This window comes from Coregonus lavaretus, assembly GCF_964263955.1.
Source record: "Coregonus lavaretus genome assembly, chromosome: 32".
Classification (NCBI taxonomy): domain Eukaryota; kingdom Metazoa; phylum Chordata; class Actinopteri; order Salmoniformes; family Salmonidae; genus Coregonus; species Coregonus lavaretus.
The window spans coordinates 14962579-14976704 of NC_140019.1; the positions used below are offsets into that span (position 1 = coordinate 14962579).

Consider the following 14126-nt stretch of genomic DNA (forward strand, 5'->3'; position numbering starts at 1 on the left):
GTTATAGTGTCTGACCGAGGTCCCCAGTTCACATCTAAGGTCTGGAAGGCGTTCATGGAACGTCTGGGGGTCTCGGTCAGTCTGACCTCTGGGTTCCACCCCGAGAGTAATGGGCAGGTGGAACGGGTAAATCAGGACGTGGGTAGGTTCCTGCGATCCTACTGCCAGGACCGGCCGGGGGAGTGATCAGTGTTCTTGCCATGGGCAGAATATGCCCAGAACTCTCTCCGCCACTCCTCCACTAACCTAATTCCTTTCCAGTGTATTCTAGGTTACCAACCGGTTCTGGCACCGTGGCACCAGATACAGACCGAGGCTCCTGCGGTGGATGACTGGTTTCGGCGTGCGGAGGAGACGTGGAATGCTGCCCACGTTCACCTCCAACGTGCCGTGCGTCGTCAGAAGGCCAACGCTGACCGCCACCGCAGTGAGGCCCCCGTCTTTGTACCGGGGGATCGGGTCTGGCTCTCGACCCGGAATCTGCCCCTCCGCCTGCCCTGCCGGAAGCTGAGCCTGTGGTTTGTGGGGCCGTTCAAAGTCCTGAGGAGAGTCAACGAGGTCACTTATAGGTTATTACTTCCCCCTGATTACCGTATTAACCCCTCGTTTCATGTGTCTCTCCTCAGGCCGGTGGTAGCTGGTCCGCTCCAGGAGGCTGAGGTGCGGGAGATCCCTCCACCTCCTCTGGACATCGAGGGGGCCCCGGCGTACTCTGTCCGTTCCATCCTGCGTACTCTGTCCGCTCCAGGAGGCGTCGGGTGGGGGGCCTTCAGTACCTCGTAGAGTGGGAGGGGTACGGTCCGGAGGAACGGTGCTGGGTCCCGGTGAGGGATATCCTCAATCCCTCCATGTTACGGGATTTCCACCGTCGCCATCCGGCTCGCCCTGCTCCGCGTCCTACTGGCCATCCCCGAGGCCGTTGTCGTCGCGCTGCTGGAGCCGCGCGTCAAGGGGGGGGTACTGTCACAACTACCGCCGAGGCTGCCTCCCCTCCTTGTTCAGGCAGGTTTCGGCATTCGTCGTCACCGGCTTACTAGCTACTGCCGATCCCATTCTCATCACTCCACTTGTCATGTCTTGTCAATCACACACACCTGGTGCTCATTCCTCTAATTAGTATGTGTATAAGTGTTCCCTCTGTTGCCCTTGTCTTTGTGAGTGATTGTTTCATTGTGAGAGCGAGTAGCTCGGTTGAGCTACTCTTCCATTTGTTATTGCCAAGGTGGAATATTTCCCTTGTGATAGTTTCGTTTGGACGCTTGGTGCCTCCATCCTGCTCCTCATGGCCTATAGGCAGAAACGTAATCAGGAAACACTCGTGGTAAAGACGTTGGTCTGACCAATCGGAATCTATGCTTCAAGACTGTTTTGATCACGCGGAATGGGAAATGTTCTGGGTCGCCTCTGGGAATAGTATTGACGTATACACTGACTTGGTGTCCGGGTTCATCAGGAAGTGCATAGATGATGTTGTTCCTACTGTGACAATTAGAACAAAAACCGTGGATAGATGGCAGCATTCACACAAAATTGAAAGCGCGAACCTCCGCTTTTAACCACGGCAAGGTGACTGGGAACATGGACGTGTACAAACAGACCGGCTATTACCTCGGTAAGTCAATCAAAGAGGCTAAACATCAGTACAGGGACAAAGTGGAGTCGTAATTCAACGGCTCAGACACGAGACGCATGTGGCAGGGACTCCAGACAATCATGGATTATAAAGGGAAAGCCAGCCACGTCGCGGACACCGACACCTCACTCCCAGACAAGCTTCTTCACCCGCTTTCAGGAAAACAACACAGAGCCACCGACGTGGGCCCCCGCAGGTGGTGAAGGTAGGAAACAACACCTCCGCTACGCTGATCCGCAACATGGAGGCCCCACCATGGTGTGTGCTCAGCCCCCTCCTGTACTCCCTGTTCACCAATGACTGCGTGGCTACGCACGTGTCCAACTCAATTTATGGCTTATAAAAGTGTTGAATACAAAGTGTTGACAGTGCTGAGTAAGAACTTAAACATGAACTCACTAATAAAAACAGCATCTCTTTGTTGTATTCGTTGACAGTCTCTCTCTAGTCATGGTTTTAAAAGTTTTGAAATCTCACAGTATCAACTTTGCTGTAGCTTTCTTTTATGCCTGCTACGCTACTGCAGACACGGTCATCTGAGCCATCCGATTGGCCAGAGGTAGGCCTATAGTTCACTTATTTGCTCTCTGGGCCCGCCAGGAAGACAGAGTTTGTACCTTCAGACAAATTAAATGGTTCAAAATGGAAACAGTTCGCCTAACCGGAGCGCAGGGCAACTGAATCGGGTGCACCTACCGCCAACAGCCCGAGACAAATAAAAAAAATAGTAACACAAGGCTTATTGTTTTTTGCAATTGACTAGGAATACCTTGGTGATCGACAAATCAATCGCGTTTGACCGGTTGGTTACCACTTCTCTAGAAAGTTGAGTGAATTTCAATCTCGTGCATCTCTCTGTGGGCTGATATTTCTGCGCCGCAGTCCCGGGGAGCTGCGCGGAAGTCTCCGCTACTGCAAGCTCCCCGAGACTGCCGCGCAGAAATATCAGCCTACAGAGAGAAGCACGAGATTGAATTTCACTCAAGAGGGAACATTGATTGTAACGTGCTTTTCCTCTCCAGAGCTCCGTGAGAGACAGACTGGTGGGTGGCCAGTCTCCTCAATACAAAGGATCTTATGGAGGCTTCATAGTGATTGGTACATGAGTTTCACTATTCTATATCATTACTAGGAGCAGGAGTTTTTACTGAACAGATGACGTGACCAGGAAAAACTATTTTTGGCCCAGAGTAAGGAAATACTCCCATCTTCTATTATTACACAAACATTTTTCAGGGTCAGACAGGCAGACATACCTCCATCAAGGTATTGGTCTGTGTATCAGGATGATTCTGAATCATAGAAATACAATGACTAGAATGACCCCTCCCCTTCAAGTCATGGTACTGTGATGTGTGGATCAGCAGCCATACTGAGTGTACCCATGCCAGGAATGCTATTTCTATGCCCAGCTTGCCAATGGGCTATATCCCACTGTGGGTTGTTTTGTGTGTGACTGGTTGTACTGTTATAATATACTGTATATTCTGCCAGGGGTCTAAAGAATAATGCTACATTTAGGTAACTTATATGTTTTAAAAGTTTGTCATGTTGTAGGTTGCTTTGTGGATGGAGTGGCTGAGGGACAGATAGACGCACAGATGCAGCCCATCTCTGCATTACGTCTACTGGTAAACAACGACTCTGACATGTGGGTTCTGCTCAGCGAGGTGAGCTGTGTGTGTGTATGAGGAAGTGACAGGAAATTGTTGTTTTATTAGTCAGTCAATGGTTGACTAGATTTAAAGGTGTTTTCAAACAACTTCTAGGTGCTCAACTGAAAGAGGAAGGGGGCTTGTTTCCCTAGAAAAACATGTCACATTCCTACCTAGTTCCCGCTCTAAACTTAGAGGGACTCTGTGAACTTATTCACAATAATAATCAGTATCCTTGGTACCTTCAGTAGCTCTGACGTCAATCACTATCAACAGATATGAGAACAAACCATAACATTCTGTAACTAGTCTAGTGACCACCCGTCCACAAATGAGTGTCACAAAAAGAGCATGGGAAATCATGTGTATTACAGAATGGGGAAAAACATTACATTTACATTTTACATTTTAGTCATTTAGCAGACACTCTTATCCAGAGCAACTTACAGTTAGTGAGTGCATACATTTTTCATACTGGCCCCCCGTGGGAATCGAACCCACAACCCTGGCATTGCAAACGCCATGCTCTACCAACTAAGGATTCATTAAGTTAATTAGTAATAACCGCTCATGCTTCTCCCTGTCTGTCAGATATTTATTCAACTTTGATAAGGGGAAGAGAGAGAAGAAACCTTGGAGGGCATGCGGCACTCGCCTGTGACTCCACAACTGGAACAGTGACCTATATTGGACATGGACAGTCAATGCAGTTCCTCCAAGAGCCTCACCTGCTACTGTATGGAAGCACACACACACTCTCTGTGGATGTTCTCTTTGCGCACAACAGAGAATTGTTCAACCTTTGACTATAATGTGAATCTGGAGGAGAAAGTGTGTTTTTCTGTTCCTAAATGAGTTTGTCAATCAACTTGAGCACTTCTACATTTGTGGAAGACTTTATACTGGGCACCAGTTTTCAGCTGTGGTTTTAGTCTCAGTTGTCTAGAGGGAAAACATGATTAACATGTACAGGGCTATACTAGAGTGTAAGAACGACAGTTCAGTGATTGGATCGATACACTCGGTGAGTAATGGATGCAATGTACTATGTTGTGTTTGAGAACAAATATGGAGTGGTGCAATTGTTTGTATGAGTGTATTATTGACACTGTTTGCGCAAGTGTGTGTGTGTTCATGTTTCTGGCCAAAATGCTGTAGATCAGGTTCATTCCTCAAGTAGCTTTTCTGCCATAGGTGCATTTCGTTGTTAATCTTCTGTTATGTTTCTGGTACTGAGCTGCTAGTTTCAATGGGGATCACTGGAGCGCAGCCACTCCACATGTATATACAGTATGTATGTGTTACTATGTGCTGTAAATAAATAAATAAAACATGAAAGCATTCTTGATTGTGGATAACAGTTTAACTGCTTGGCAAATTCTCATTTTTTCCCAACCCTTACAGTAGATAGAAAACACAGGTTACCTCTACTCTCTAAAAACAAGAACATTGTCTGACATTACATCCCCTACTTATTTTTACAGATATAACCAAGTTGATGAGTAGTATTTGCTCAATCTCTCCCCACGTTTGGTCTCTAGTTTACTCAGACTAGCAGACAGAAACAGATAATGTTCCCCAGCACAAGTCTAACAGCTGGGTCAACTCAACAATCACTTCTATGGAGACTATATGGGGAGATTCTTAATTGGTTTTCCTCTCCTCCGGATTTGTCAAAAAACTTCCTCGTTAGCCGGCGGGAGAATACATCTGTGTATCATCGGCTGGAGGAGGCAATCAAGGAGATGGCAAACTCATCCTTTCACCTTATAACTAAGAAACTCCTACATATGGCGACCACTTATCGGTATCCAGCTCACAGAGGACTGAGTCGAGGAGAGGACAGACTTTTTCCAAATTGAGAATTAATGGATTGACCTTAAAAAGGGATTGACCCTCAATCTAGGGATTTGTATGTCAACTGAATATCAGGCTACCACAGGCCCATGTAGAGTGTGCCAGATTCTGAAATATAATGTTAACTACAAGAACATGTTCCAGATTGTTGTGAGATACTGAGCCTTCTTAGCTGCTGACATACAATACCTCTACATTTCAACAGATACATTTACAACATGACGTCACAATGAGACGCAGAATATCAAAACTCAAAGCTGGCTGTGCCTCATTTGTCCTTCCGGACACCCTTAGAGCCCCTGTGGAAGGGTGGAAGATGGAGATATCGTTTAGTGAGAGAGGAATATGAGGAGACTACACAAGGGGAGAGGAATACCACCACAGACACTCAATCAAAAAGGCAAATAAAACAGTTTTATTAAAACAAATGTTGAAAAGAGCAACATAATGGTCAAATGTACACACCGGCGACACAGTGCATACACAGCAGGTTTAGGGTGACTTCCTCTGGATCATAAATGCAATGAATTAACTTTCTTCACCAGTGATTCATATGAGCAAGCCCCAAATGGTTCATTCAATTACAATTTATTTGAGCTAATACAAGGGCTGAGCTCTGTTTTAACAAATTGTTTGTTTGAGGAAAACTTTGGCAGTGGAGAGAAGTAATCATCATTGCAATTGAGCCTAGATCTAAAAGCATAGTCTAATAATATTGATGACAAACACAATATTAAAACATGACAATCTAAATTAAATAATTTAGCCTTAGGGTTGCAAAATTCCAGCAACTTTCCCCAAATTCCCTGGTATTCCAGAAAAAGGATAAGCAGGACATTTGTGAATACTCCAACCGGGATTAATGGAAAACCTGAGAATTTTGGGAAAGTTACCAGACATTTGCAACCCAAACTACTAGGCAATCTGAAATGACACAGTTCCCTTGTCTCTTCCTCCAGGTGAGGTTATGTGTAGTAACAGGTAATAAACATATACACCCCAAAATAACATAATGTCGGATACAACAACTGTGCAACAATGACAGCAATACTGTAACAAATACAAAAGGGAAAAAGTAACCCAACTTGAGCTTCACTGAAAAAAACGTAAAGGTGGCGAAGTGAGGGGAGGGTCTAGGGTTGTCATGATGACAAAGGCATAAACTCTACCAGTTGTAGTTCGGGGGCGGTTATGGAGTGGTATACAGGTTATGAGGGATTTGGCTGAAGGTAGAGGGGGCCAGGGGAGGAGGGTTGGTTAAGGAGGGTAGGGGGGGGTTCCTGGCTGGTCGCTTACTTTCGTTTGCTCTTGGTGTCAGTGGTCTGGAACACGCTGGAGGCAGACATGAGGTTCTCGATATACTGACCCAGAACCTGGTTCTCAGACTTCAACTTCAGGTTCTCCTCCTTCACTGCATCCACACGCGATGACAGGTCTGACAATGACAACAATGATTTTCAAGGAACTGCATTAACTGTAACATTATTTACTGATGCTTTCGCCTGTCTGTCTGCACATATCCAGCTGTCTCACCTTCTAGAGTGTGCTGAAGCTCCAACACCTGGTTTATAAGCCTTGTCTTTTCTTCCAGCTCAGCCTGATTCTCCATGTCACCTACAACACACACACAGTGAATTTATTTACAAACATGTCCACAGCAATCACATGCTGCTGGCATTTCACATTTCCCAGAAGTGTGTCTCTTACCGTCCCCATCGGAGCTCATGGCGAAGTACACGTCTTCCTTTTTGGAATGCAGGGCTGCGACTTACAGGGGCACTGGAAGTGGACAACAATAAATGTGAAGGAAGGCAAGGGTCAATGGCCCCATGACTGACGTGTTCAACTCTATTATGTAGTTCAGAAAAGTCGAGGTTTGTGACAACATGGCGCCTACATGTGTGGATTGATTAATAACCGTTTTAGGATTGATTGACTTGCTGTAAATAATTAAATACAATCAACGGTCTCTACAGGTAGGCCTACATTTGATGGCACTGTTCCCACTGCTCCATTCAATTCGCCATCCAAGTGGTACACTTCCACTTGTGATTAAGTTAGTTGTTGGCAACATTTCAACATTTCCTTTCAGTTACTTTAAAGGGGCAATCTTGGGATTGCTACATCCATTTTTGGACTTTTAATTATGTAAAATTAATGATATAGCTATACCCTTTAATTCTTGGATGGTCAGTCCTTGCATTACATTTCCATTTGAGTAATTTAGCAGATGCTCTTTTCCAGAGTGACTTACAGTAGTGAGTGCATACATTTATACTTTTTTCGTACAGTGGCGCACTCCCGAGTGGCGCAGTGGTCTAAGGCACTGCATCGCAGTGCTAGCTGTGCCACTAGAGATCCTGGTTCGAATCCAGGCTCTGTCGTAGCCGGCCACGACCGGGAGACCCATGGGGCGGCGCACAATTGGCCCAGTGTCGTCCAGGGTAGGGGAGGGAATGGCCGGCAGGGATGTAGCTCAGTTGGTAGAGCATGGCGTTTGCAACGCCAGGGTTGTGGGTTCGATTCCCACGGGGGGCCAGTATGAAAAATTGTATGCACTAACTGTAAGTCGCTCTGGATAAGAGCGTCTGCTAAATGACTAAAATGTAAATGTAAAATGTACAGGTCCCTGTGGGAATCAAACCCACAACCCTGGTGTTGCAAGCGCCATGCTCTACCAACTGTGCCAAGGAGCTCATGGATGGTCAGTCCTTGCACAGCTCCGTCTCTGAATATGAGAGTGGTTACATCTCTCCAGCCCCATCCCTCAGCTGTTTACCAAAACAGTGGCGGGGTTTTCGTTTTGTTGTTGTTTGAAATGCAGATTTCCCCTTTAATGTCTTTACATAATATACACGTGCTGGCTGCAAGACTATTACCCTACTTTGAGCAGAGAGATAACGAGATAGCTAGGTAGCTACTGGCTAAATTACCTAGCTAGTTACCATGCTAGCTAACGTTAGCTAAAGAATGGCATTTTGTCTGCCCGTAGTCACAATAAGCAAATCTAGAAACACTTGTCCACCCAAATGTATGTTATGCTACCGGTAATGTTATGAATCATGTTCTTCTACCGGCGTCCAGGCTTAGCACCAAAGTTAGCCACGTTAGCAGGCTAGTTAGCCGGTTAGCTAATCTTGCTAGCTACGCCGACAGAGGCCAGCTGGCGAAACAATAACAAACCCTGACAGACCTCTCTTATTTGCTACCCAGAACAATACTTTCTACAAAACCATTAAAACAGCACAAATCGACATTGACAGAAAATATGTAACTTACTTACCCTCAAAGACCAAGAAAATTATTGAATGTTGTGCTGAAATGGAAAATGACAGGAAAAATACAACAATCCTGCCAGCAGCTGCTCAATACATCTAGCGCCTCATTCGTGTGATGTGTCACGTGTGTCCGCTAGGGGGGGGGGGGGGGGTCGTCGTCGTCGTCTTCTTCGATGAGGTTTAACGGCGGTTGGCATCCAATAAATGTTGCATTACCGCCACCTACTAGACTGGAGTATAACTCCCTTGTACTTTGCTTTAAAAATATATATATATATACAACAAATACCCTACCATCTAACACTACACTCACAAAAATAAAATAATAATAAGAAGAATTATTACCATACTCCACTATTTAAATCTATTAATTCCTACTTCAGGCCAACAGCCTGAAAGGATGGGACACCACCACATAACACACCCTGTAACTCTTCTGATGTCAAGTCTCGCACACCCAAATACCTCTCTGCAGCTGCCACCACAACCTATATTTTCTGCGACTTACGTTGCATCCCTGCAGTACAGTTGATAACCATTGCTATAAATGCCAAAAATCCAATCTTACTGAAACATATATAACTTGTTGATTTATCCCTCTGTACTGGTACATATCTACTATTCACACCATTCCTCTCAGGATCCCTCCCCCTTGACCCATCTTCCTCTACTTTCTTCACTGCCTCAGCATAAGACAACTTCTGCACTACTCTAACCCTGGAAACCTCAACCTGCCTCTCACACCGGACATTTCGGATCCCCAGCCCCATGGGCACCCCTACAATTAACACATACCACTACTTTCCCCAATGCTACACATTCCTTTGTCTCATGCCTTTCTGCACACCTAGGAACCTCCCTCCTACACACTGCTGTCACATGCCCATAAGCTTGACACTTGTAACAACGTAATGTATTCGGCACAAAAGCTGGTACCGGAAAGCTTATATATCCTAACATCACTTTGTCGGGCAAAGACAACATCAAAACTCAAAAGAACAGACAATGACTCTTCTGTTTCTCCACTCACGCCACCCTGTCTGCGTCGCACCAAACGACGAGCATCACAAACACCGGAAATCTTCCCCTTCAGTTGGTCAGCTTTCACATTTACCGCTACCCCAGTAATCACGCCTTTCAATGGCGCCCTTTTCTTGAGAGCAAAACAATTAACATCTCTTTCCCCATTCGTTTAACACAGAGCGCCTTCTCCCTCTGACCAGCAACACAAACAATTATCACTAGACCACTTCTGGTTACCCTCACCGATTCCACACCCAACTCTGTTTTCACCCACCCTGAAACCACAAATGGATCAGCCAAAAGGCAAGGGTCCACTTTTTCCAAAAACTTCTCTCCTACTGTCACAGACTCATCTTTATCCTGACCCTCCGTGCAAACCTCGGGCTCCGAGAACTTCACCACACCTCCCACCTCCGATACTTCGCCCTCATTCACTTCCATTTATACTCCTGTCTTCAACTCACTCTGCTTACACTTTCTACCATTCTTCTTTAACAAACCATCTCCATTTTCTCTGCCCTCTTCCTCCCTCTCTCTCTTAGACCTCCTCTGGCTCTCTTTTTCCGTCCATTCCTCCTCCGTATTCCAAGTATAACTCTCCTGACATACATGCCTTATCTAGGGACGCCATTTAACCTGCTGTCACATTCTCCGTACAATCAGCACGAACCCTCAGGATGTCCACAAGTTGTTTTGGAACAACATCAGACAAACATTCCACCATGTTGTTCCCATCTTTCACCGCTAGGGGGTGACATAAAATAGATTATTAAAACCAGAGCATAATTTAGCTACAGCAGCTACAAATGTATTTGCCCTGATTGTTGCCATTATTGCGAGCCCCTTTGCAACAATGTCACAGGGGATCGATGACATTGCATTTTGTTGTTACAAAGTTACAATATTTGCAATTTCTCTGCTTTGACTAGACAGTTTGACACAGACAGGAAAAAGCATGGTCAAACCCTTTTTTTTTTTTTTTTTATTATATTTTATTTTGGAGTTTCACAGGTGTATAGCACAAAACAGAAATGTCACCAACATAGCATTTTCCCCATCCATTTGTTTATATTAATTGCTAATGTGTTTACATCATAGAAACCATTTTGTAAAAGTATTCAAGAAGAATGCCATGAAGAATACCGACTGTGCTCAGCACAGACAAGCAGAATAAGGCACCCAAAGTCATGTAAAACCCAGGCAACCTAGAAATACAAGGTAAGCTGCATTAGAGTCCAGTTCACGTATTCATTTTCTGGGGAAGGTAGGGTACAGATTAAGCCATGTTCATTTTTTCAGGCAATCCTACCTTTTTTTAGTGGACATGACATATCCATTGAAATACATTTGTCGAGCCACCATATACACAACACCTCCAAGAACTGCAAGCGCTAGGAAGACACAAATGTACAGTATGTAATGATATTTTATGGTACAAAATGTAAGGAATGCCCTAAAACATTCTCAGACATACAGTATTACCTTCACTGAAGAGCAGTCCAGAAGTCCACAGCACCACTAGGAAGACTGGGTACAACTCAACATTGTTCTGACTAGGGATGCAGTAGAACAATGACACACACACACACACACACATCAGCATTGAGTTATGCAGACACAACATTTAATCTAAAATCAATAAAGTTTTGAATTCTTACTGTGCCCTGAATGTTCTCTCAAACTCTGGTGGTCCAGTGACAGCGGGCGGCATGACCTTGTGTGTCATTCTCGCCAGCCCCACCTGTCTCGCCAGGTACCCTGAGGAAGATACCCCAACAACACTTCAATCTTACAAACTCAACATTATATTTACACAATATAGGCCTTCATGGTTCTGTTCCCATAAGCAGGGGCATAGATATTCGTGTAGTCAACCATATTGCAGTGTAAGGCCTGAAAGTTTAGTTTGCTTACCCATTTGTAGGGCAGAAAACAGAGACACGGCAGCCAGCAGAAGGGGTATTTCCAAAGTCATGATTTTAGTATAGTTTTAGCCTAAGACAGATAGGGTTTGTCCACTGTTATAACACCAGGTTGGTTTGCGTATCTTCCTTAGGGAAAGTCACACCCATTGTCAACAAGTCTGTTCTTGTATTATGAATGCTCCAGAGCTGAGTTTCTATAACCCGCCCATAATATTGAGGAGGGGTTGTTTTAGGAGGCTGAGTGAAAACAGGTGGCTGTCCACTTCTGATAGCAAAAATAAATATACAGTAGGCCTATATACATACATTTTATTTTATTTTTATTTTATATACATTATTACTCACATTCAGTATTGTATACAGTATGCATATAGTCATTCAGTGTAGTAGGCTATATTGTCAGAAGAACTTGGATAATGTTGGAGGTGACATGATGACCTCACTGTGATTTGATGCCCTTTAGATCTTTGCCCAGTGACCCACCGCATGCTTTGGTTGTATAGTGATCGACAGGCACTATGCAGCTCAATATGAGTGATGTCAGCGCCTCTTAAAGGTGTTGCATGGTCAATCAGATATCTGCATTGGCCATGCAGCATTTACGGTGATACGGCCTCTGCAGAAGTCAGGGCATTCATACATCTTGTGCTTCGCGGAGCAGTGCAGAGCTGTTGTCAAGGAAGTGAGTTTGTGTTTATACAGGACCTCCCGCCCCCACCTACCATCAAGTAATCATGTCAATGCGGAGCTATGACGGAGCCGATGAAGTGTCGAGTGGAGATGAGAGTGAGAAGAATCGGATTACAGTGGCGAATGCAAAAAGAAAATAAGAGAAATAAAGTGGAGGTTAAATCCAAACCAAGTTCTGAGTCTTTTTTGGTTGTAATAAGGGTTTTGGATCGATGTTGTTACCTGGGAGTTCCGTTTGAAGTCTATTAAAATTATGGATGCATTGGATGAGAATAACGAGAAGTGGGCTTATTTTGTTTTTGTGTGTTTCTATGGAACAGAAGGAGCGTGCTTTGCGCCTCAAGAAGATGTCGGATTGGAATGTGTAGTGTGTGGATCTTCGAAGCAGGGCGCCTACGAAGGGTGTTATCTCTGGGGTGGCGCTAGAAGTAAATGCGAAGGATATACGTGAGGAATTGGATCAAGTGGTTGGTGCACAACGACTGACCCGCATGGTAGATTGAGTGTGGAAGCCCACTCCATAAGCCCACTCCATCCATTCTATTCTTTTTTGATGAAGAGTCTCACTTGTCACGTGTATTTGGGTTATATGAGATTCCCTGTGAGAGCCTCGTGCCCAAACTCAAGCAGTGTGATAAATGTAAATTATTTGGTCATGTGTCAAGTGCATTCGGAAAGTATTCGGACCCCTTGACTTTTTCCACATGTTGTTACGTTGCAGCCTAATTCTAAAATTGATGAAATACAACATTTTCCTTGTCAACCTGCACACAATACCCCATAATGACAAAGCGAAAACAGGTTTTTTGACATTTTTACAAATGTATTAAAAATAAAAAACAGAAATACCGTATTTACATAAACATTCAGACCCTTTGCTATGAGATTCGAAATTGAGCTCAGGTTTTATTTTATTTATTTATTTAACCTTTATTTAACCAGGTAAGCCAGTTGAGAACAAGTTCTCATTTACAACTGCGACCTGGCCAAGATAAAGCAAAGCAGTGCGATAAAAACAACAACACAGAGTTACATATGGGGTAAAACAAAACATGAAGTCAAAAATACAACAGAAAATATATATACAGTGTGTGCAAATGTAGCAAGTTATGGAGGTAAGGCAATAAATAGGCTATAGTGCAAAATAATTACAATTAGTATTAACACTGGAATGATAGATGTGCAAGAGATGATGTGCAAATAGAGATACTGGGGTGCAAATGAGCAAAATAAATAACAATATGGGGATGAGGTAGTTGGGTGGGCTAATTTCAGATGGGCTGTGTACAGGTGCAGTGATCAGTAAGGTGCTCTGACAACTAATGCTTAAAGTTAGTGAGGGAGATAAGAGTCTCCAGCTTCAGAGATTTTGGTGCATCCTGTTTCCATTGATCATCCTTGAGATGTTTCTACAACTTGATTGGAGTTCACCTGTGGTAAATTCAATTGATTGGACATGATTTGGAAATGCACACACCTGTCTATATAAGGTCCCACAGTTGACAGTGCATGTCAGAGCGAAAGCCATGAGGTCGAAGGAATTATCCGTAGAGCTCTGAGACAGGATTGTGTCGAGGCACAGATCTGGGGACAGGTACCAAAACATTTCTGCAGCATTGAAGGTCCCCAAGAACACAGTGGCCTCCATCATTCTTAAATGGAAGAAGTTTGGAACCACCAAGACTCTGCCTAGAGCTGGCCGCCCGGCCAAACTGAGCAATCGGGGGAGAAGGGCCTTGGTCAGGAAGGTGACCAAGAAGCCGATGGTCACTCTGACAGAGCTCCAGAGTTCCTCAGAGGAGATGGGAGAACCTTCCAGAAGGACAACCATCTCTGCAGCACTCCACCAATCAGGCCTTTATGGTAGAGTGGCCAGACGGAAGCCACTCCTCAGTAAAAGGCATATGACAGCCTGCTTGGAGTTGGCCAAAAGGCATTTAAAGGACTCTCAGACCATGAGAAACAAGATTCTCTGGTCTGATGAAACCAGGTTTGAACTCTTTGGCCTGAATGCCAAGTGTCACGTCTGGAGGAAACCTGGCACCATCCCTAAGGTAAAGTATGG

At 44.6% G+C, this 14126-nt stretch overlaps 2 protein-coding genes across 2 annotated transcripts; both read right to left on the minus strand.

Annotated features, from left to right (window-relative positions):
- Positions 1-5537: 5537 nt before the first annotated feature.
- Positions 5538-8550, minus strand: LOC311107287 (short coiled-coil protein B). The gene is made up of 4 exons (XM_084149771.1): positions 8429-8550; positions 6853-6924; positions 6679-6759; positions 5538-6580 (listed from the first exon to the last, which is right to left on the minus strand). The coding sequence occupies exons 2-4, from the start codon at positions 6869-6871 to the stop codon at positions 6438-6440; spliced, it is 243 nt and encodes an 80-aa protein (XP_084005897.1). The 5' UTR covers positions 6872-6924; positions 8429-8550; the 3' UTR covers positions 5538-6437.
- Positions 8551-10533: 1983 nt separating this feature from the next.
- Positions 10534-11421, minus strand: mgst2 (microsomal glutathione S-transferase 2; the record flags this gene model as incomplete). The annotated part of the gene is made up of 5 exons (XM_084150615.1): positions 10534-10651; positions 10756-10837; positions 10929-10999; positions 11105-11204; positions 11361-11421. 5 exons carry the CDS (start codon positions 11419-11421, stop codon positions 10534-10536), a joined length of 432 nt encoding a protein of 143 aa, XP_084006741.1.
- Positions 11422-14126: the final 2705 nt, after the last annotated feature.